This window comes from Diorhabda carinulata, chromosome 11, assembly GCF_026250575.1.
Source record: "Diorhabda carinulata isolate Delta chromosome 11, icDioCari1.1, whole genome shotgun sequence".
In the NCBI taxonomy this organism is placed as follows: Eukaryota; Metazoa; Arthropoda; class Insecta; order Coleoptera; family Chrysomelidae; genus Diorhabda; species Diorhabda carinulata.
In genome coordinates this window covers 3,306,600-3,330,078 of record NC_079470.1, presented here as the reverse complement: position 1 = coordinate 3,330,078, position 23,479 = coordinate 3,306,600, and the positions used below count along the sequence as shown (strand labels likewise).

At 34.6% G+C, this 23,479-nt stretch overlaps 1 protein-coding gene across 1 annotated transcript in view; it reads right to left on the bottom strand.

The window, feature by feature from the left end:
* LOC130899387 (nuclear hormone receptor FTZ-F1 beta) overlaps positions 1-23,479 on the bottom strand; it is a 56,147-nt gene that overhangs the window by 8,933 nt on the left and 23,735 nt on the right. Inside the window, exons 3-11 of the mRNA XM_057809304.1 lie at positions 20,072-20,321; positions 18,425-18,600; positions 17,165-17,324; positions 13,757-14,025; positions 9,962-10,141; positions 8,072-8,294; positions 5,132-5,358; positions 4,167-4,427; positions 2,675-2,927 (exon numbers count right to left, since the gene is read on the bottom strand). Coding sequence (XP_057665287.1) covers positions 2,675-2,927; positions 4,167-4,427; positions 5,132-5,358; positions 8,072-8,294; positions 9,962-10,141; positions 13,757-14,025; positions 17,165-17,324; positions 18,425-18,600; positions 20,072-20,198 — 1,876 coding nt within the window. The 5' untranslated portion in view covers positions 20,199-20,321. The remainder of the gene's footprint in view (positions 1-2,674; positions 2,928-4,166; positions 4,428-5,131; positions 5,359-8,071; positions 8,295-9,961; positions 10,142-13,756; positions 14,026-17,164; positions 17,325-18,424; positions 18,601-20,071; positions 20,322-23,479) is intronic.

The following is a 23,479-nucleotide window of genomic DNA, read 5'->3' as shown; positions in this document are numbered from 1 at the left end:
CTTTGTTTTACAAAAAGGGAGATAAAACATTGTGTGAAAATTATAGAGGAATAGCCTTGCTAGACGTCACATACAAAATATTCCCATCAATTTTAAAAAGAAAATTGGAAATACATATACACAGAAAAATTGTTAGGAGAGTACCAAGGAGGGTTTATAAAAGGCAGAGGAACATTCGATCAAATTTTCAAGATAAAACAACTGATTATTGGCTATTATGAATATGAGATACCAGCACAGATCCTTTTTGTCGATTTCAAAAGAGCTTATGATAGTGTGAATAGATATTATGAGAACTAGACATTCTAAACAAACTAATTCAAATAGTTAAAGAGACATTAGAGGATACAACCAATGTAAAAAAATTGTGTAAAATTGAATATTTCAAAACACAACAAGGATTAAGACAAGGCGACCCCCTATCAACGGTACTATTTAATCTAGCTTTGGAAGGCATAATAAGAAGAAGCAGTATCAACAGAAAAGGCATGATATTCGACAAAAACCATCAATGCTTAGCTTATGCGGATGATGTGACGTTGATTACAAGAAACAGAAGAAAGCTTGAAAAAACGACAAAACTATAAATAACAGCAACAGAAGAGACAGGTCCACAATTCAATAATGACAAAACAAAGTTTATAGAAATAAAGAATAAATGTGTAAGCAAGGCAAAAAACAATTTTCAAAGTACATAAACGTGATGGAACGTTAATACAATTCGAGATAAAATTTCATGTATTTGGATGTACTAATCTATATATATAAAAGAAAGTCGTGTTAGTTACTCCACTTATAACTCAAGAACGGCTGAACCGATTTAGCTGAAAATTGACAGGGAGGTAGTTTAGATCCAGGAGAAGGACATAGGATACTTTTTATCCCGTTATCCCATTCGACAGCATTCCCGTGTGACTTGATATGAAATTTATCCCGTTCGACAGCATTCCCGTGTGACTTGACATGAATCTGTCGTTCAGTCACTATAAAACGTGGTATAACAAAAAAGAATCAGACTTGGAATAACAAAACGCAAATGACAGCTATGTAATTGACGTATAATGACAGATATGTAATGACGTATGGATGACAATTTGATATTTGTAAGAAATCAATAATAAAACTATTTCTATTAAATAAATAATTAACAATTATAATGTAATGATAGTGCCATTGCCCACTCGTAAAAAGTGAAGTGAACTATAAAACTCGGTATGGTTGAAAATTTGAGTTTTTAGGTGAAGTGAAGTTTAATTAATAATGCGGCGACCAAGACGATCGAATCTTTCCCGACAAAGCCATGATGAAAGAAGAATACGAAATACTGCAAATGAAAGGACTGAAGAAGAACAAGAAATTGCACGTGAACAGCGCCGCGATAGTATGGCTCGACTTCGTGCTTCTCAATCACGAGAGCAAAGTGAAGCAGCCCGTGAAACAGCTCGGTTGGCAATGCAGAATCGTTGAGCGGACAACAGAGGTCAACAAATAGATAATTTGCGACGCAGAACAAGATATTTATCAAGTGCTGATTTGAATCGAGCAGCGTTTCAATACGATTGCAGCAATGATTACAGCTTGCATCCTAGCGTTTGCATTGGGCAAATGGACGTAGTTTGCGAGTATTGTGGCGCATTAAAGTTTTCCGGAGAAACCCCTGGATTATGCTGCCTTAATGGTAAAGTGAAATTGCCATTGTTGACTCCGCCACCTGAGGCATTGTATTCATTGCTTTGAGGCGAAACACAAGAATCACGCGTTGATTATTCATTATGATTCCAATTATTCCCAATGACCTTCCATTCCAATAGCTCCGATTCTCTCATTGACAATTGTATGTAGCCAGTTCGCATGTGTCTATTGTCCGGAATTTACACATATTTGCACTCGACGGAAAAACTTATAGTTTACAAAATTGTCTTAGATTAACAATCTGCACTTATATCTTTTGAAATTGTAAAATTCAATATTATTTATTTAGTTTTTGAAACTTCATGGTATGATGTAATTTTTGAAAATTGATAATCTCAGCCCAGCAATAAAATATAGTTATCATATTGATTGATTTATTTTTATGGTAATGATCTCTTATGATACTTAAATAATGGCTTCAATGCGAGCGAAGCCGCGGGTAAAAGCTAGTAGATAATAAAAAAAGCCAAGAAAAGGAAATCAAACTACGAATTGCCGAAAGAAACAGCTGTGCGGCAGTCTTAGAAGAATATTAACATTCAATGAGATATCCAGATCTATGAAAATTCGTAGATCGTATCAGACAATTTTAAGACCTACCCTAACTAAACAGAAAATGGAAATCTGGGAGAAAAAAATACTAAGAAGAACCTTTGGAGGAGAGCAGACAGAGTTAGGTTGGGAGAGATCAAACCATTAAATTTACACACTTTTCAATTAATCACCAATCAGCTCGTTTATAATGACAAGGAGGTTATAATATAATAGCTAGATTATTTAGAAATGAACAAATGCTACAACTACTATGATGTCTTATACCTTAATGTGTTGAAACAAGAAACGACAACCCTTATGTCGGTTAAAGAAAAATTTGTTTAAAACAGCGAACTAAATTATCACTATTGCAGTTAGTAGTCATAGTCACTGAGTTTCAGCTATCATACTTTAAATGTACTGTTCAATATAATCAGAAGTAACTTACCGGAAGTAAGTAGAACTATCACCTTCATAGCGATATATTCGTACTGGTCAACTCTTAATCTCCGAAGTTGTTCGGTAAAATTCAACATCCTTTCTATACACGCTTGCATACCCATTTCGCGCGCTTGCGCCGACGTTATACTTTTTCCTAGCGATATTCTTATTTCTCCTGGTGTAGCCATCGAACGAAAACAACAAGAGAACAAAAGCAGTTCACACCAAGAATTTATAAGAAGACATATTTGATCGTCGATCTGTAAACAAATAGAAAATTCAATAAATTCTGGGGTAGACCACTGAACATAATAGTAGTGGTAAATGTGGCACACTCGCATCTCCAAGTGGATTCTGGTCTAGAGAAACTATCAGGCAAAAATATCTTCAAAGTAGATTTCTGCAATATACTAGGTCTTAACACGAATATAAACTCTGTACACCGTACATTAATATCTGCAGACGAAGAGACCTCATATTCTGGCTCTAGCAGAAACCAAGGTAAACTCAATAAAATTTAAGGTTAATCTTGTACATTCTGGATACTACTTACAGACCCGATTCAAGTATAACTTTGAACTCACCGTCTTCGTTAGGAACGACATATCTTGCCAGCGGGAAGAGAATTTTGAGCCTTCAGAATTGGATGTTGTGCTGTTTAAAACAACGACTCAAGAACAAAATTATTTTGCTTCCTATACAGACCTCCTAGCGACACCCGCTACAAAACTGACGATGAGGAGAGGAAGGCTGAAGATTTTTCCAACAGTCACTCATCAATGAACAAACCGGAATCCTCGTTCGAGATATGGACTTTGCTAGCCTCTTAGATCCATTTCTGTCAACAGACCTTGATTTGTACAACGCGACCGTACATGCACCACTCAAAAGCTTGGCGATAAAATCGATTACCTCTTTTCAAATTACAAACTAATTACAGAACCATGTAAACTAGAAATTCAAACATGGAGCATTTTCGAAGAGTCTGAGTATTTTTAAATGATATTTTTCTAGAATTGCTATGTTGGAGTTGGATACAACGCCCTATAACTCCAGGTGGGTTTGTTGTTATTCTTAGTTGGAATCTTGCACCTACTAATCAGTACTATTCACTCAATTTTAAACCCAATTGTTTTCTCTTGGTAAGTATATGTGTTCTTTAGGTTAGTTGTCGGTCCAGATAAATTCCAAGGTTTTTTACACTTTTTTTTGCTACATAATAGTTGAATAGGTCTACTTCCTTTGGGTGTAGGCAACACTTTAATTCTCCAAGTTTTTAAAACTGTGGAAATAGCGTCCAAATGTGTCAGCAATATTTGGGTGCTAATGAAATAGAAGTATAGTAGTGTCATCTGTATATGTTGCAGTTATGTGTCGTGTAATTTTGACTTGAAAGAGTTTGTTCTGCAGGTAGAATTTTAGGATGAGAGAGGTTTTTCCTAAGGAAGGCAGCTATTATCGCTTTTTTTGTAACTTATGATAATGGCCAAATAACTCACAGATATATTTTTAAATAGTGGAAGACTCTTGCACCATTTGACGATCTTGTATAGTCTGTGATCGGCTATATTGCAAAGGTTGGCAACGAAATCTGGATTTGTGTCCGCTGAACCAGCCAAAGCAGTCCCGGCTAAAAGGGGATGGGTGGATAGATTGTGTACTGCGCCACTGGAGCCTTCTTTACCCAAATGGCCGTCGGTGCTTAGTTTGGTTAATTCGGATTCGTTGTAATGCCAAAGGTGTTCAACTTCCATTATTTCCTAAAAAACACATATTTATAAAAACTTTTAGATTCTAATTACGAATTGTACAAATGATACAAAAATTGCCACTTTTTTGGTGTTTAGCTGCCTTTTCTGAAATTAAATTTTTCAATTTTCAATTGAAAATTAGGGTGCTTTCTTGATATTGAGTCAAAATAAGGTTAAAAAATAAATAATGCAAATTAAATAAATTAGATTTTAAATAGGTACCCAAGTTTCCACCAAATTTCGTGAAAAAAAATGTTTCACAGAAATTTTGAGGTTATGTGAAGAAAGTGTAAATACAAATGTTGTACATATTTTCATCACCTACAACTTTGCCTTTCCACTTCTTTCCATAGGACTTGTAGTTTTACCGGAAATAGACATAAAACGATTTTTATCCTTAAAAACTCACTCCCTCCCCTCTCGTCTTATTTTCCATTCATTTTTATTATATTCTCCCTAATTTCCAATGGGTTTCATCCTACTATGACTTTTTTGGTTTCAAAAATTATCAACCCTGGCCTACAAACATTTTCACATCTTCAAGCCACATGATTGAAACATATTTTTAGAACCACTCATGTCATTTTAAACCGTCTAGATCCACAAAACGAAACATTTGAATATAGTAGATATCATTGGTATTGTACAGGGATCACACATTATTAACCAAAGATCTTAAATGATCTCATGACATGGAATTTATTGTTAAATACCTGCAATAATGGAGGAACACCTTTTGATCCGGGGAACATACGTTTGGTATGTGACATTTGAGGATCGGGTGGTTCTAATTTGACAGTTAAACCTGGATGACCGTCTCCCATTTGTCTTAAATCCGTAGCGCTGGCTCTTAGATCCGAATGATTTGTTAAAGATGGCGGTAAGGAGTAACTGCATTGGTATGTTGATCTACCCCCTCTGGTTCGATCTTCACGGATAGCTAAATCATTCAAAAATATTTATTAAGACATAAGTTGGTAATAATCCTTTAAGTATATACCAAAATGAATGTTATTTATTTTACTATTGGAATGAATTGAAAATAAGCCATGTATCAATACCAAATTGAGAAAAAATTTATTCAAAATTTGCAAATAATGTTCTCAATTTAAATAATTGTACTATTATTATTCATACCATTTGATACAACTAAATTTGTTATAAATGATTAAATAATAATTGTTACTTTCACCCCCAAGAAGAAAAAGGAAAATGAGTATATTTAATAATAGAAAGACAAAGGGTAAAGTGAGTACATTGGAGATATTTCTATGAAAGAGATAACTAACAGAGTAAGAAAAACAAATTAAATATAGTATGCTCTCAAATAAGACAATTTTTGGGAAAAAAATAAATAAAACCATACAAATGAAGGTATACAACTCAATAATAGCCCTGGATAATAAACAAAAACACTAAATTCTCTGAAGATGATAACATGTTTATCAAAACATGCGACAGACAGTGTAATTGTGAGTGTTAATGTAGTGGTAACGTAAACAGTGTGTTCAGAAAAGAAACAGAGCAGAATGATGGCAGCAGAAATGAAACAACTAAAGAAAACTGAAACTCCAATACTCAGACGTTCAAAAGAGCAAGAATTCTAGTCAAAAATTATAAAATACTTTTCAATAAGCATCTGATTTTGTTAATTTCGTTGCCACCTTATAAATCTATTTCCACTAAATCATTTATGATTTAGTGGTAGATAATTGTTTGGGGCCTATTTTAATTTGATATTTGTTTAACAAAAATGAACTGATAAAAAAATTGCTTTAATAGACCCTGAGGTTCAAAATAGTAGAGCCTTAACGGTTAAAGTAGTAGTCCAATTGTAGTCCATTTTTTAATAGTGGATTCCCTAGCTCAATCAAACTTTAAGGACAGTTTGACAATACTAAGTGATGTTTTTATCACTCAATTCAATTGTTTCAATGAATAATCATAAGGAACATTTTCCAATTTTTCATTCAATTTAATTTGTATAGTGTAAATAATGTGTGGATTTTAGAATTGCAGATTTGTGAGGATGCACTGTTTCGAGTCAACAATATAAAAAGTAATTAAAAAAGTCACTCCAACTACTCAGCTCAATTTTGTTTTGTCTTTTTTGGGTTTTTGTCTTTTAAATAAGACTCAATGAAGATTTTGTTCATCTTTTGAAGTTTCTGTCTATGTATCCCCTCTTTTCTCAGTTTGTTCTGCACCTGTTAACAGTTCTTAAGGCTTACAATTACCTTCTGTATCATCTTTATCGATGACTGTAGGTAGTCTTTCTATGGCCTCTGTAACTTTTGTTTTTCAAAATTTTTAGATTTTTTCCATCTTTACAATGGTAGGTTTCTTCCCTGATAGCTTTAACTTTAGCTCTTATTTTTTTCTCTTTCCTTTCCAAGTTTTTCTGTGATTCCTCTTTTGTTTTTCCATTTATAATTCGTAGGATTTGTGTACACTACGTCCTAAACTCGTTAAATCTATGGGTACATTTCAGGATTGTTAAATACTTTCCTTTGTTTTTTTTTGTTTTTTTAAATTTTATTTCCATGACTTCAATTTAGTTTTCTTTTCGGATAGCTTCAACTTTAGCTCTTATTTTTTCTTTTTGAGTATTGTGATACTTTCCTTTGGTTTTTTTTATTTTTAGATTTATTTCCATTTCTTCAATGGTAGTTTTCTTTCCCGATAGCTTTAATTTTAGATTTTAGTTTTTCTACATAAATCCTCTTTTATTCTTGCCATTATAATTAAAAGTGTGTTTGTGTGTTTTAATCTTGAGTTTGGGATGTTTTCAGATATGTTAGCTTTATCTTCGGTTAAAATTTCCAAGTGTCAAGCATGGGGTTGCTTTCAAAACTTGGGTCAAGTTTATTAGGTTATTTTTAAATGAACAAATGTCAAAAAAGTCAATTTCTATTACACCATTTTCTGTACAAATATTATCTGCATCAAGTTGGAGTAAATTTTAGCAATACTTTTAACGCTTTGAATTTTTTTGATTTCTGTATGCTATAATTATATTAAAAGTGCAAATAAACCTTTGAATTCAAGTTATTGTATTCTGGAACATGTTTCTGTACTCTACGGAATTTTACTAGATCTCTCATTCAAAATCGTCACCATTTTGTTTAAAAATAGATTTGAGCTATCCTAACGTGAAAATAGTCCCCTAGCTCGCAGAGTTCGATTTTGATGCTTTTTAGTCACATCTGGGAACCGTAAGGTAATCACACCTTCCAACAATAATTTCCAATATTCGACGGTTCAATTTTCATAATTTTTTTCCCAAAAAAAGATTTGTTCAGACTAATTAATAGTTAAAAATATTTTTCTTGGTGTAAGATTTGCTATGACTGATTAAGGAATGAAAATATTTTGCTTAGACAAATTAATTGTAGGCAATATTTTTCTCAGTATATTTGTTCGGACTAATTAATGGTTGAAAATATTTTTCTTTGCTCAGGCTTGCTTGATTTGCTCAGGCTATTAAATTGATAAAAATAATTTTCTTAGAGTAAGATTTGCTAAGAAACACATGAAGGAAAGCAGGGACAAAAGGAGGGAATACTTCCACCTCTTTTTGTTATCAAAAATGATAAAAAGTATTGTTATGTTACCAGACACAGAAAACAAAAAAAAATTAATAGAACATTTACCTTCTAATTTCATTCCGCATTGAAGACATTTTTCGAATCGACAAGCGGGACATTTTTTTCTAGTAGCTACAGTAACTGGACATTGCGCTCCCCTAAGACACACATAGTTTTTTCTATTCTGAACCGTCCTCTTGAAGAAACCTTTACAAGATTCGCAACTAAAGATACCGTAATGGAAACCTGATATTTTATCTCCGCATATAGGACATGGACTATTAATAAGCTAAAAGAAAATATTAAATTATAGCAGTACTTTTATTTGCAAGATTATGTTTCAAATTACATAAGTTACATTTATTTTCGCAATTAGCAAGTCTAGATAGTTCCATTACTATCAGTGTATAGAACAATTTTCCTTGTAAATAGGAAATAAGTTTAGAATCAGTTTGAGATTGGAAATTAAGACATACAGCAGTACTTAAATGAAAGAAATCAAGATTATTTCTTTCTTTTTGCTCATACTTTTTCAGGTGTCAATAGAGGGTTTTGGTCCATCTTATATACATTTAAACTAATATTTTTCATCTTTTTGCATTTTTCTGAATTCCTTTGAAATTTCCCTCTTTTAACCCACAAGTTCCATTATTTTACCTATCAATTTCTTTCTTGATCTTCTACTTTGTTTTTAATGGAGTTTCAATACCAATTCCTGTTTCATATTAATTTTTTCTATTATTGTTTCTTGTTTTGTTACTTTTCTAATGTTTCAGTTTGAATATTGTCCTCTTTAGTTTTGCCCCTATTTATTTAAGCATTTCTGGCTGATGAAACTGCAGAGAACACCTCCCTGTCAAAGCATACCTGTTCTGGTATAATGATAGCTCAAAAGCTAATCACTCTCCAAAAGATAAAGTCTAAGTTGGTGAGGAACTGTATACATACCCTAGAAAAATTAGTATAGCACATTTATGATACCATAGGTGCCAGTGCCAGATTACCTTGGAAATGAAGAGAAAGGTTTTTTAGTCGAATAAGAATCAGCAAAAGACATGATAGGTCCAGAGACTTTTTATGGCTTTGTAGCAAACTTAATAGTTACCTGGAAAGAATGAAGTTGATGAAAGAGAGTAATAGAAAAAGTGGTGCCATTGAAAAGCACTATGTAGACTTAGGTGTAGGAGAATAGATGAGGAAGTCCTCGAATGGGCATCTTACATGTCGAGGAGAATGTCAAAACTGTAGAATCTAATTTAAAGGATGTGCCTGAGCACAACACTTTGACATTAAATGAAGGATACCACAATAAACCTGTCAAGGCTGCATTATGAAACATTACGCATACTTAGGTTTAGAAGATTAGATGAGAAAGTATGTGCCAGGGTACAACATTTTGTGTTGACTAAAGGATACCACAATAAACCTGTCAAGGATACAATGGTAAACATTTCATTTTCATTGTGAAACAGTATGGTTTTACTATAACAGTAAAACAGTTTTAGTAGATTTTCTCATTTTTTTTCAAAATTGTCTAATATTTTGTTGTATATGTTACGATTGATGCTGCTGTTGTGTTATTTACTTCCCTTCACACATCTTTATTCCATTAATCTTCTATTCTTTACTTAGTAAATTTTTGTCGAAGTATTCACCTTCTTTATTATTTCTGTCAGCATATTTCCAAGATATTCATATGTCTTTATATTTTATTTTTTCGTTATATTAGTCATTTTTAATTTCCATTTCCTTTAGCTTTTGAATTTTTTTATTGCTGGTGAGTAAGATATGTGAAGAGTCAGCTACACAATTTAATCGAGGAGATAGGGTTATAAAATTAAATATAAAATTAATTAGAGGATCAACAAAACAGAATTATACAACTACCAGACAACAAATGGAGCCTGGACACTTATAGAATACCATTTGCAGGAAAATACTTCACAAAAAATGTACCTGTTGTCGGGATATTCCTGTTTGAGCTGGCAGAGACGCATGTATAATACCGGTTTTATCTTCGGATTCCTCCAAAGCATCTTGTTCTGTAGAATATTGTAGATTTTCGTCTTGCAAACTCCTATAGATTAAATTATGTTGGTGTAATGGACTATTGTGAATATTAGGAATATGTCGACCCTAAAATAAAAATTACAATTTAATATACCACTTATTTTAAAAAATAAATGATTTCATTTGTTTTAATAATTTAATTAATTTTAAAACATACTGTATAATGAAAATACAGAGCAATATAGTTTGTATTATTGGTTTAAATTTATTTTATCGATCAAGTCTGTACAGTTTTATTTTTATTAATAATCTATTGTTGGATTACTTGAAATACTATCATACGAAGTGAAGAGTCATTTCTTTGTCTGTGTGACTTTTTATGGAAATTTCGATATGGATCTGGAACAATCGGTAAGGATCTAGAATATTCGATTCGGGTCAGGAACATGTTACAATGCCAACAAAACAAGCGCAACTTTGTTAAAAAGGGAAAGTTTGATTTGGTAATATGTTAATACTATGATAAATGTTTTATGTAAATAGTGTTGTGCTAAATGGAAATAAATCAGAATAAACTTGTACAAAATAAATATTCGAATCAAATTGTTGGAATTAATACCATTAGAAAGGATTATAAAAAACCAAGGATATTAATTTGTTATGCCATTAATGTAATCATTCCAAAAACCGCAACAATTATAATTATACTAAATAGAAGATAATCAATTGGATATTAACATTCTACTGTTTTTAACTTTCGTAATAACTTAATTATTGTAATTAACATGAAAATATGTTATTAAAATTATTTAATTGATATCCGTTTGTAATTAAAGCCCAGTTACTATAATATAAATTATATATTAGACAGGTGTAGGTATGAGAAAAATATAGTTGGATATTAAAGAGCTATTAGTGAACAGAATCATTCTGAAAACAATTTTAATATAAGAAAGTAAACATGAAGTGAGAATATTTCTTCTATCATAGTTGCTTCTTATATTTTTTGCATGTATTTTCATTTTACAAGTTTTTGAGCGTATATTCCACATTTAAACTAAACAGCATTAACTACATTCCTGTCAGAGCTCACAGTGACCCCTGAGATTCCCATTCTACCAACATAAAAAGGTCATGGTCACTGTGTATTAAATTTATACATGGAACAGACATTTTAATCACTGTAGGGTTCCAATATGGTGATTTAGTTAACACGTGCAGATTGAAATAATTGTTATGGTTTGGAGTAAAATTTATTTCAGTATGGATTCCCATCAAATAATGGTTCACTTCCACTAAGTTAGAATTTCTGAAACTGTTAGTGTTATTCATACCAAGTTATCTTCTTCAGAGACTGAAGGAAGTTAACCTTTAGTTTCTGAAGACGACTGAAGAAAGTTCACCTTCAGTCTCTGAAGATGATAACTTAGTTATCGAAACGCGCATAGGACAGTGTAATTGAGAGTGTTGGTGTAAATAGTGTGTTCTGCACTATAATGTCAATTTTTCTATGGTAAAAAATGAATTTTTTGTCACTAATTGTCACATTTGATAAAAGTACACTTCTGTTGATTGAAATGACATACAAGCTTGGGATAAATTTTTTCAATTTTTTAACTGTGTAAATTTACTTGAAATTTGTTGCCATGTTTTCATTTTTCAATAATTATCAACCTTTTCAGTCCAGCCATCTTTCAATTTAGCATTATTGGCATTGGTATTAACTGAAGAGACATTAAGTACACTTTTACTTCAACTGAAGTCAAGCTATACCTCCTCAATGAGTTCCTTAAAAGGTACTATAGCATAAGAAAGCACTAAGAAGAATAGTCTAGCAGAAGAGCAGATTCAAGGGAAAGAGGAGGAAGAACCCCCTAATTCTATAATGTCTCAGTGTTGCCAAAAATACTTTGGACAAGAAAATAGTAGAAGATCTAACCGTCTTGAAACAGATATGATTTTATTAGAACTATGGAGTTAGAAAAGGAAAATAAATGCATTTGACTCGTAGTAAGAGGAAACCAAATGAGAACAATTCTGGTGGTGCTTTCCTGGACTGGATCACTCCAATACGCTCCTTAGATCAGAATAAAAACAAATTACACCTATTCAATAACTTCCTCACAAAGCAACTACAGCACCAGGAAGCACTAATAAGAATAAGCTCCTTTGGAATGTTGATACTGTTAGATCTGAACAAAAATAAGTTATAACCTCCTTAATGTGTTTCTTACAAAGCAATACAACATCAGGACACACTAATTCTAATAGTCTAGCACTAGAGCAGATTCTGGGAGAAGGAGAATGTAAAAATTGCGATGAACAAGAAACTAGTAGGAGATAAGATTTAACTTCCTTGAAACCAATACACATACAAGATTTTAATAGTAGTCTGTGAAGTTGTAGAAGACAAAAACATATACAGAAATCAGAAGAAAGTAAGGGTCCAATACTCTCACTAGAATAGGAATACAAATGCCTTTTACTAATAGCAGGAAGAAACCAAACAAGAACCACTATGGAGGTACTTTCCTGGGCTGGATCACTCCAATAAGCACCTTTGGCATGTTGACACTGTTAGATCTGAACAAAAATAAGTTACACCTCCTCAATGACTTCCTTACAAAGCCTTACATCAACAGATAGCACTAATAAGAATGGTCTAGCAGAAGAGCAGATTCTGAGAAGAAGAAGAAAGAAACCCCTAGTTTTTGAAGTAGTGTCAGAGAAGATTCGACTTCCTTAAAAACGATACAGATACAAAAGTTTATTAGAACTTTGGAGCTGTAGAAAACAAAAACATACATATGAGTCAAGAGATACTAAGAGGGCAAATAGTAGTAGAAGAGCATTCCTATAAAAAAGAGTTTTGAAAATAGTGTGTTGAGTGAAGGTATAGGACCTCCAATCCGTGGGAACGTAATGAAACCATTTCTTCAAAATCACTGGTATATTTTTAACTTACACAATGAATAACAACTAATTTTATCTAACATAGAAGTGACCTCCGGCAACGTCGATGACCGTATGTTTAACCGTAATAACAGCTGTCTATCCATAATTTATGCTGATTCGAATACATATACAAAATATGATGTACCTTGAAATTATTTGATCGAATGTTATAGTTACAAGGTTTGTTATTTATTATCGTCGCGTTTCTAACGAGACGTGTCTTTTAATCGGCTCGAATTACACGTTTTTTGATTAATCGTGGTTTACAGTTAACCTTATTAGTTTTTAACTACCTTCTAGTTCAACAATTCTCACAGCAGGAGGAAACCAAAAGGGAAGAAGCACTCTGGAAGTGCTTTCCTGTTCTGCATCTCTCCAATAGCTTCTTTGGAATGTAGAGATCTCTAGGTTTAAGCAAAAATAAGCCACACCTCTTTACAGAGTTCCTTACAGGGTACTAGGACAACAGGAAGCAGTAATAAGAATTCTTTTATATACCTTGTCAATGTAAACCAATGCCAAAAAATTGTATGGACAATAAACTAGTAGGAGAGAAAATCTAACCTTCAAACAAACAAAAATACAAGAGGTCATTTGAATTCTGGAGTTGTAGATGATGAAAACAGCACTGATAATAAGACCTCTATTATCTAAGTTGAAATTTCAAGAACCGTTAGTGGTTTACACACTATCAACACTTACAATTTCACTGTCTGACGCCAGTTATCGTCTTCAGAGACTGAAGGTAAACTGTTTAATTGTACTTAGATATTTTAATGTATTTACCTGTACTGGACTATGTGTCGGCGAAAACTGTTGTGTAGGTGATACAGAAACGGAAACGCTACTATAACTGCAACAGCTCGAATGGGAGGCGTCGCTGTTATTTCTACTAAGATTCGGCGTTAGGGTTACGTGGCGTTGTGTCAATGGCGATTGATTCGGGGAGCTAAAAACGCTATAAGCGGAGTGGACGGCTGAATCGGGTGAGGGAGTCGGTGGCACGTTAAGACCTTTGTGCATCATGAGATCTTTGTGACTAATTATTGGAACTCCTGAAAAAAAAAATCGTTTGAAATTTGTAAAATATTCGTTCCAAATTTAAGAATGAGTTGTAAACATAGAATAAAAAAAACATATTTAAATGTATAACAATATTAATGGGGAAGTTGATTGTTTTGTATTTTCTTTTTGAACATGAGGCAGGCATTTGACAAGGTTTGATAATGGAATTTCTTAGTTCCTTAGCGTTGTTGGACCAATATTTTTTTTATATATTATTTGATATCCTTACATCAGATACCACTACAACAGGCACACTTGCAGCTGCACTTCCAGTATTTTCAGGATAAGGAGAGGAATGAAAAGACAGATAAATATCAAAATGTCATTAGAAAATTAAATACTATTTTATAAATAATCATATCAACATAGACTAAAGGTGAAATAAAATCAACCTCTAATTCAACCTAGAGGACTAAAAAAAGGTGGCCAGTAGACTTGAAGTAAAGTCAGTAATATTGTTACTGATTGTGAAAAGTTCACAGCATTGTCTTTAGACGAAAAAAAAGCTGTGTTGAAGCAGAAGCGAACTTGTTTTTGACGAACCAATTCGCCCGTCGTTGCCAGACGGGCGAATACGCAGAATACGCTTGTGGAGTTCTCCATATTGGTTTGTTGCGTTCAAAATCGAACGGGCACAAGACAATTGACGACTGATGTTCTTGATTTAATACCTCACACAATCTTGACATTTCGGAAACTTTTTTTATACGACCATTTTGTTTACAATTCACAATTGATCCAGTCATCAAGAACTTTGTCCACGATTAACGCAATTGAGACACTATTTTGATAATTTCTGTAGCCACCAGTTAAAGTTTTTGTATGGTTTGGATCTTAACGTTAGTGAGGGAGTCCAGTGACTGCCCCCCTCGGTCGCACCTACGTGGGCATGAGAAGGGGGGTGTAAAGGACGGCCCATGTTTATGGGCTTAATCCAATGTGGAAGCAACCGTGCCGAGGGATGAGTGGTACCTGAGCTCTTTAATCAGGTATAGTAAACAATGCCTGCGGGAAATCTGTCAAAATTCCAAGGTCCTTGCAAAATCAGGAACCATGACAAATTATCCTCTTCCTCCCGACGGCTTTAAGCAAACAGGAACGGAAACCCACTACTCCTAAAGCATCAGTTTCTACCTATATCTAAAGGTGCTTTTGACAAGGGCGAGATAGCATAACATCAATGGTATCTTCTGTTTTCAATCTTCCTCCAACCAGGGTTTCAAACTAGGAGATCCAGGTGGGGACTCCCGTAGCCTACCCACTAAGCCGCTAACTTCTGTTATCTCCGTCCAACCAGGGACTATTGTGATATTACTTATGGTTGGTGAGTCTTTCTGTGTATGATGCTCAATTCGTTACGTTTCTGTGATATTGTTAAACCAGGCAGCCCTCTACAATCTTTTGCCTAAGAATTCTCTCTGTATATTATGTAGCAACCATTGGCCAACATTCTACCTTTTACAGTGTCACCTGGACGATATTATCAGGATTAATGCTGCCGACAGTCTCTTCTACTTCCCCTCGCAAGCTCTTCCAGTAGTTACATACGAAGAACGAGTGTTCGGCATCATCTGAGTCGTTCTAGTGCGTCCGATTGTTGCCGCATCCTGTCGTGTTATACCTGAGCTGCTTCTGTTTATCCTCTTAATCTCAAAAGCCAGGAGGTCTATAGGAATTATACCTGCAGCCACTAGGATAACTTGTACAGAGACAGTCCGATAGGAGCTGGCGATTTTCAGTGCACCTTGTCTCTGTACGATCGTCATCGCTTGGCAATGTTTCTTTATTCTCAGGGCGTCTGACCAGATCTCTGCTCCATACAGAAGATTTGAGTGAGTTGTCGCCATTCGCAGCTTTCGTTTCTCCGGCCGTGGTCCTTTAATATTTGCTATTAAGCGGATCAAAAATGCTGTCCTCTCGGCCGCTTTTTGAACTGTCTTTCCTTGTAAGAAACATCAGCTCAGTTCTGCAGATTGTTAAGTGATCACAACTATGATTTCATCGGCGTAAGCAACGAGAAGCACGCCAAGAGGCAATTCCTGTCTAAGATAGTCTATCTCATAGGTCCTGTCCTAGTATAGATCCTTAAGCGACCCCTGCGGTAATTTGTCGAATCACCTGTCCTTCTGTCGTCTCGTAAATTATTCGCCTGTTTCTCAGATAATCCTCCACCACTTAGGTCATATAGTCTGGGATCCCGAAGCGGTCTTTAAATGCCTCTAGGATGTCCACCCACCTGGTCGAGTTGAAAGCATTCCTTATGTCTTGTGTTGCTAGCATCAAGATTGGTCGCGCCGCGTGGCAGTGTCTTTCCAGTTCCAAATGGTGTCGACCACCTTCTGGATGGCTCCGGTTGTTGATCAGCCCTTTCTGAAGATGAATTGTAGGTCTGAAAGGCCACATCCTGTTTGTATCCCGTCTGTTAGTCTCGGTCTCAGTATATGTTCGAATAATTTACTGGTAGTATTTAGTAAGCTCATCGCTTGGTGGGTCACCTTTGCCATTAGGAATAAGAACTAGCCTCCCTACCTTTCAGCCGTCGCCGGAAGGTGCCTGTTGTCATAAACTGATCCAGGAGGATCTCAGTTTGACCATTAATTGAAGAATATCGGTCGGTATCTCGTCTGGGCTGGTGCCTTACCAGTTTTCATCGCGTTTGATGCTCTCATGAGTTCCTCTTGAGTGAAGGTGGATGCAGTTGTAGTCTCAGTATAGCCGCGTTCGTCGGTATTGGGTGTATCGGGAAAAGGGGATCATAACCCCTGGTTCTACGCTCATTGAACATCGAGTTGGTTCCTAAAGCTGTAAAGCTGCACAAGCAGATACTGACTTCACGAAAGAATAGTTGCAAGGTTGATGCAGTGACTGGGGCTATAATTTGTTCTCTATCTGGAAGCTGAACCAAGCAACCGCAATTTCTAAATCCTAATTCGTGCAAAGGTTCAATCAAAAGCGCCAGATCAGCTTTTGGTAATTTCAAGTGGCATATGTGCTTAACGGTCCATGATTCTGTTATGAACTATGTGCTTTATGGGAAACTCATAATTTGTTTTAAAAACTAAAATCTTTAGAAGCGAGTGAGATTTTTTTAATAATTTAATTTACAACAAATAACATATGAATACAAACCTGTTACAGGATGTCGTTGGCTAAGTAGCGGTGAGTTACTGGGGGTACTATGCAACGAATAGTTTCCCATAGGAGGCTGCTTCAGTCTGAGAATAGGGCTTTCTTTTGAATCACTTATCGAGGGCGGTTTTGATTGAGGAAGCGAAAGATTTTCAGGTACCTAAAAAATTTCTTATATAAAAATATAATATGGAATTTCGTAATAAAATTTGATTAATATGTTTTGTATAAAACAAAACAATGCTTTTGATTGAAAACTTCCTCTATAATTCTGCACCAAATTACGTTGCTACCCACGTTGCATAAATAATAATTACATTCAATTTATCTATGGGACAATCACTTTTTGTCTCTTCATATCAGACATGTCAATTGACTGCTGGTCAGCTAAACAGTCCAAATATGGTGACAGAAGTCAAGAGGGCCAGTCTCAGATTGCTAGGTCACTTGGAGCGTACGCCTGAGAAGCGCGGTGAGCTGAAATCCGAGGGTCGGCGACTGCCTGGACGAACGCGCCAATGATGGCTGGATGATGTCGAAGAGGACCTTCGATAACTGGGTGTGAGAGGGGTAGAGACGCCGAGCGCTGGACCATGATGACTGGAGGATGAGTTCAAGGCTCTTCGACAGCTGTAGTGCCAGAGGTAGTAGTAATCATTCCCAATTATAATGCCCCACGTTGCATGAATAATAATTACAATATATTTATCTATGAGGTAATCACGTTTTGACACTTCATGTCAAACATGTCAATTGACTGGTGTGAATTAAACAGTCCAAATATGTGTGGCTCGCAATAATGCCTCAAATTGTTCTGACCAAATGGTTTCTTTTTTTGGTTATTGTGCCCAACTCTCCGTAAAAAGCTGCAGATTAATTTTTCACAAAGTTTTACTCACTCTGTAGTGAAATGATTTCAGTTCTTTGTTGAAATGTAAATACCATTAAAAAAAATAATAAACGCTTAAGTTAAAGCATTTGAGTGAGGTTTAAGTAGTTTTGCACATTTTTAAATTTATTATAGAAGCCAAAATATAAAGTATATTCTCAAATTGATACCTTGTATACTATTGGAACTGTTAAGTTTAAGTTGGTATCAATAAATTCGTCAGGAATAATGTTGGCTAAACTGCTCTTGTAAAAAAAAAGAAAAATCAATAAAGTCAGTCCCCGAGTAAAAAAAGAAAAAGTGTGTGTCCATGTCCGTCATTTTCCAAGAAATATTTGAAAGATTCAATAAAAATAAGAAGAAAACATTACCTGTGCTGAATTTTCTTCATCCATGCACATCCCGTCTCTTTCTCCATCAGAAAGTTCGCCTTCCCAACTCATCGGCCTCGGAATGTCCTCTCGAGTTTTTTTTGATCTCATATTGACAGATTGGAAATCTATCCTTGCAACTTCGGCATCGGAGCTGTCTAAGACATCTACTATTCCTGTTTTACAAAAAAAAAATAATTAAAATTTGCTTCCATCAATTTTTCACCCAGGGAACGAATACTGATCTACCTTACATTACATCAGCTCCATTTGATTTAAATCAGATCATTTGCAAAAGGAAAATGTATGTCAGTTAATTCAATCCAGGAGAGTAGAGAGTGGAGAGCCTTGTGGTACTCCCTGTTGCATAAAGGATGACTGAGGAATTTTTTTACTTATTCTATCTGTATACAGGGTGTCCCACGACGAGATAAAACTATCTGTATATGGCAAATACTTATAGTGAAATCATGAAAATGTCTAAGTTTGGGTTTTCGGATACGATCTTTCTAACTAAAATATTTTCAAAGATGGCCTACTTTGTTATTTTAAATGGAGAACCCTGTATATTAATACATTTGTCTAAAAACTTTTTTCGAAAAATGCATAGTTTTTAAGTTATTAACTTTTCTGTAAAAAATTTGACAGTTATAGACCCTCATAAATAATTTTTTTACGAGGATACCCTTAAAGATATGAAAATGGTTAGGTTAGGTTGCTTTTAGCAAGGTCAGATGTATTTGAATCTATGTTGAAAAATCTTTCATTTTATACAGGGTGTGTATAAAACTGTTCAAAGTTCAACTTCATAAATATCAAATTTCTTGATTTTTTAAAATAGAACCACCCGGTTTTTTCTATTTTAATGTATTCAGTATTAAATGTTCTCTTTAAATTTTTAGAGACGCAGGTGTGATCTAAATTTTATTCTGTATTTTTTACCCCTTAATGCATTAAAACAGAAAAAAACCGGGTGGTTCTATTTGAAAAAATAAAGAAATTTGATATTTATGAAGTTAAACTTTGAGCACTTTTTGTACACACCTTGTATAAAATGAAAGATTTTTCAACATAGATTCTAATACGTCTGATCTTGCTAAAAGCAACCGAATAGAAACCATTTTCATATCTTTAAGGGTATCCTCGTAAAAAAATTATTTATGAGGGTCTGCAACTGTCAAATTTTTTACAAAAAAAATAATAACTCAAAAAGTATGCATTAATAGGAAAAAGTTTTCAGATATAAGTATACTAAAATTTTACGTAGATTTCAAAAATGTATTATTAATATAAAGGGTGTTCCATTTAAAATAACAATGTTACGGTAGAACCGGAAGTCGGTCATCTTTGAAAATATTTTAGTTAAAAATATCGTATCCGATAATCCAAAGAAATTTTCATGGTTTTACTATAAGTATTTTGCCATATACAGATAGTTTTATCTCGTCGTGGGACACCCTGTATAGATATGTTTTGTCTCAATGTTGCATAAAAACAGGCGCAATTTGATTATGAACAATAACAGTTTTGGCTGTCAATTTTCACTTTTTTTAAGTAATTTTTTATCAAAAGAGACAATTTTTTAAGAAAAACATACAAAACGGTCTTAGAAATGAAAAATTGAAGATATTTATATAAAAATATTACCATTTGAAATCAAGCTTGCTGGATGAGGAGCGCTCCTTGCCCTTTGCGGTGGTTCTCCTGGAGAAGGGTAAGGCTCTACATTGATGGGTGTGACGGAAACGTTAGGGGACCGCATATCGGTGGCCATTTTATTTGGGATCAGCTCACCCCGAGATCCAATGGTACAGCTGATGGTGATGTGGACATCCTACGGTAACAAGGTGGATGAGGTGAATGATACGTAAGCGATGACGGTGTCGGTGGATCAGCACTGGAATAATAAAATTAAAAAAAATTTAGTTCGGAATTTCATTGATAGAAACATCAGAAGCAGGAGAGAAATTTTGACATGTGATTATAAATCATGCAGCTAAGTTATTATATGGATCAGCGCTGTCCAACTTATCATAGCCCGTGGGCCATATTTTCCCCACCAAACATTTCGGCGACAATATTTTTGATAAATGAAAAGTTATTTTATGTTTTATTTATACTAAAAACAAACTTTAAAATATTCGTAATACAGTGGACCCCCGGTAATCCGGCCCCTGTCTTATCCGGCACCGCCTGTAATCCGACATGTACTATGTATTGAATATCTGTTTGACAATCTTCGCTAATGCATGATTGAACAAGTTATAAACTTGTACGCACTACCACTAGCTGTTGTGCTCGACGCGTAGGGTATTGTTTTGATTCTGATTGTTTAGTTTTAATTTGACTGCATACGAAGATAGCGGTGCGGTCTAGCATGTGTTCATTTTTTACTGTTTATTTATTGTGTATTACGTATTCGTACCTAGTAAAGTTGTCACAAGCTCAGAAGCGAAAGCACAAAACACTGACAATTGAAGAAAAATGTGATATTTTAGACCGCCTAAATCGTAACGAATCTTTTAGTAGTTTAGCAAATGAATACGGCGAAGGCCGATCTACAATTTATGACATTAAAAAAACCACCAGAAGATTAGAATAATTCGTGCCAACTAATTAATATGGGCCAGGCAAAAACATTCAGAAATGGAAGAAGCTTTATACATGTGGTTTCTTCAGGAAAGGAATAGGCATGCGCCCATTTCGGGACTATATTTTTATAAGGAAAAAATAATAAAAAATGATTTTGTGGCGTCATGGCATACGTTTAATGACTATTACAGGAGAGAAACTTTCTAATGATGCCACCTGCATAGAGCCATTTAAATTAAGATTTTTGCAACGGATGAAAGATTTAAATCTTAACCCGTCACAGGTGTACAATGCAGACGAATCAATGCTTTTTTGGCGTGTGATACCTAACAAAACTTTTGTTTCTTATAACGAAACATCCATCATCAGTGTACCTTCAGAAGTACTACTAGAGCAAATTGCTGTTGAAACACAGATAAGTCCGGAAGATTTGGAAACCTGGTGCCGTGGAATGGTTAAAGAGCAAAATATTTTTTATGAAATGTCTGACGAAGAGATTATGAAACAGATTTCTAGTTATACAACAATAAATCAGGAAGATGACGACGAAGTAATTGCAACTACAATTCCGCAAGTGACAGCACAAGATGCAATTAACGTCGGTTTGCAAAGGGCTGAAGAGAATGGTGCATCTTACAACGAACTTCTACTTTTGAGAAGACTGAGGGACAAAGCGTCCATCTCGCGTTTGCGAGAAAATTGATGAATATTTTCTTGCTTCATAAATTGATTGATTCATAATTTTTGATTATCTTAATACATATGTACATTTGTTTGTACACAATTACATAATTCTTTATGTAAAGTTATTACATATTTTTTTGTAAGTTTATAGCATTAATGACGTTAATTTTATAATAAAACGCAAGCTCTCTATTGTGTCGTTTAATTTACTAAATTTGACATACATAATGATTTGTACTTCAGAGTACATATACATATATGTATAACAAATAGAATCTTATCATTGGATCTGTAATTTGTCGGATTATAAGGTACTCTTTTGTAAAAAATCCCGGACTATTGGGGGTCTTCGGCAGTACTCTATAATCCGACAAATTCGATAATCCGACACTGCCCCGCAAAATGTTTGTCATATTGGCAAACGGAGCCTCGAAACGGTGTTTAACAAAGCAAAAATGTTAAATTTTGTCGGTGCAACAAGTTAAAATTGCAAGAACCGGCTGGTTTGTTTGTTATTCTTCAATTGTAAATTATTTCTTCAGTGTTTATGATTGTAGTTTAGTCCCAGTTAGCCCTGTGAAACGCAACATGGTGATCAATATTTTACGGACCAAGACAACTTTTGTAAAATTCGTTTTCGTTTTCGCAAATTCAGACTTATTGAATTTCAAAATGGATAAAACCAAGGAACTGTCGGTTGAACCTCGTACTTTAATCGCAAAAGTAACCTCAACGTACCGTGTACTACAACGTCAAAAAATATGCATCCACCAGCAGTTTGAGCGATAGAAAACGTTCAAGGTGGCCCCATTGATCAGTAAAAGTGATCGGCGACTTACGAACCCAGAGGGAGCAGCTCAAATCAAAGAATCTAGGGATCTGCCTTTGAGTACTTCTACAGTGAAAAAGAAATTGAGGGAAGCTGATCTTTTTGGAAAGGAGGGAGTGAAGAAACCTCTTTCAAGACGTCAAAGTAAAATTAAGACCATGCAGTGAGCTGAAAACGCATGAAGAGTGGGAGAGAGTTTTATGGAGTGATGAGTTAAAGTATGAGATTTTTTGGGCCTAAGAGTAGAGTGTTTGTGCAAAGGTCAAAGGAAGAACGGATGGGAGACTCATATGTAATCCCGACTATAAAACACGGCGGAGACTCGATGATGGTTTGGAGGATGTTTTGGAGGAAGGGCAACTAGAAACCTATTAAAAATTGTAGTCATTTTTAAAAAAGAAGATAAAAATATTCAAAGAGTGAAGTTTATTTTGTATTTGACTTGTTGAATGTCAAAAAGAAAGCAAGATTGTCAGTTTTATTGAATAAATGTTTTACTTGGGCCTTGGTACAAGGTGTCCAGAAAGGGTATTTGTAAGTTCAAGTAAACAAAAAATATTTATAAGCAATAAAAACTTTTATTGTTGATTGATACCATATGAATTGGAAAATTATTTGGAAAAGATGATGTTATCCAAATGATGACCGTTACGTTGCTGGCACTCTTCTAAACGGCAACGAAGATTGGCGATAACACGTCGACACAAAGCTCTTGATATGGCTGCCATTTCTGACCTGATGTTTTCCTTCAATTGGATTAATTTCGTTGGATTATTTTGATAAACCTTACTTTTAAGGTATCCCCATACAAAATAGTCAAGCTAAGGGCTAAGGTCGGGGCTTCTGAGAGGCTAGTTGATGTTACCCCTACGCGAAATGACTTTATTAGGGAATAATTCGTTCACAATCGAGTCATTCGAGGTATGACAAGTGGCCCCATCTTGCTGGAA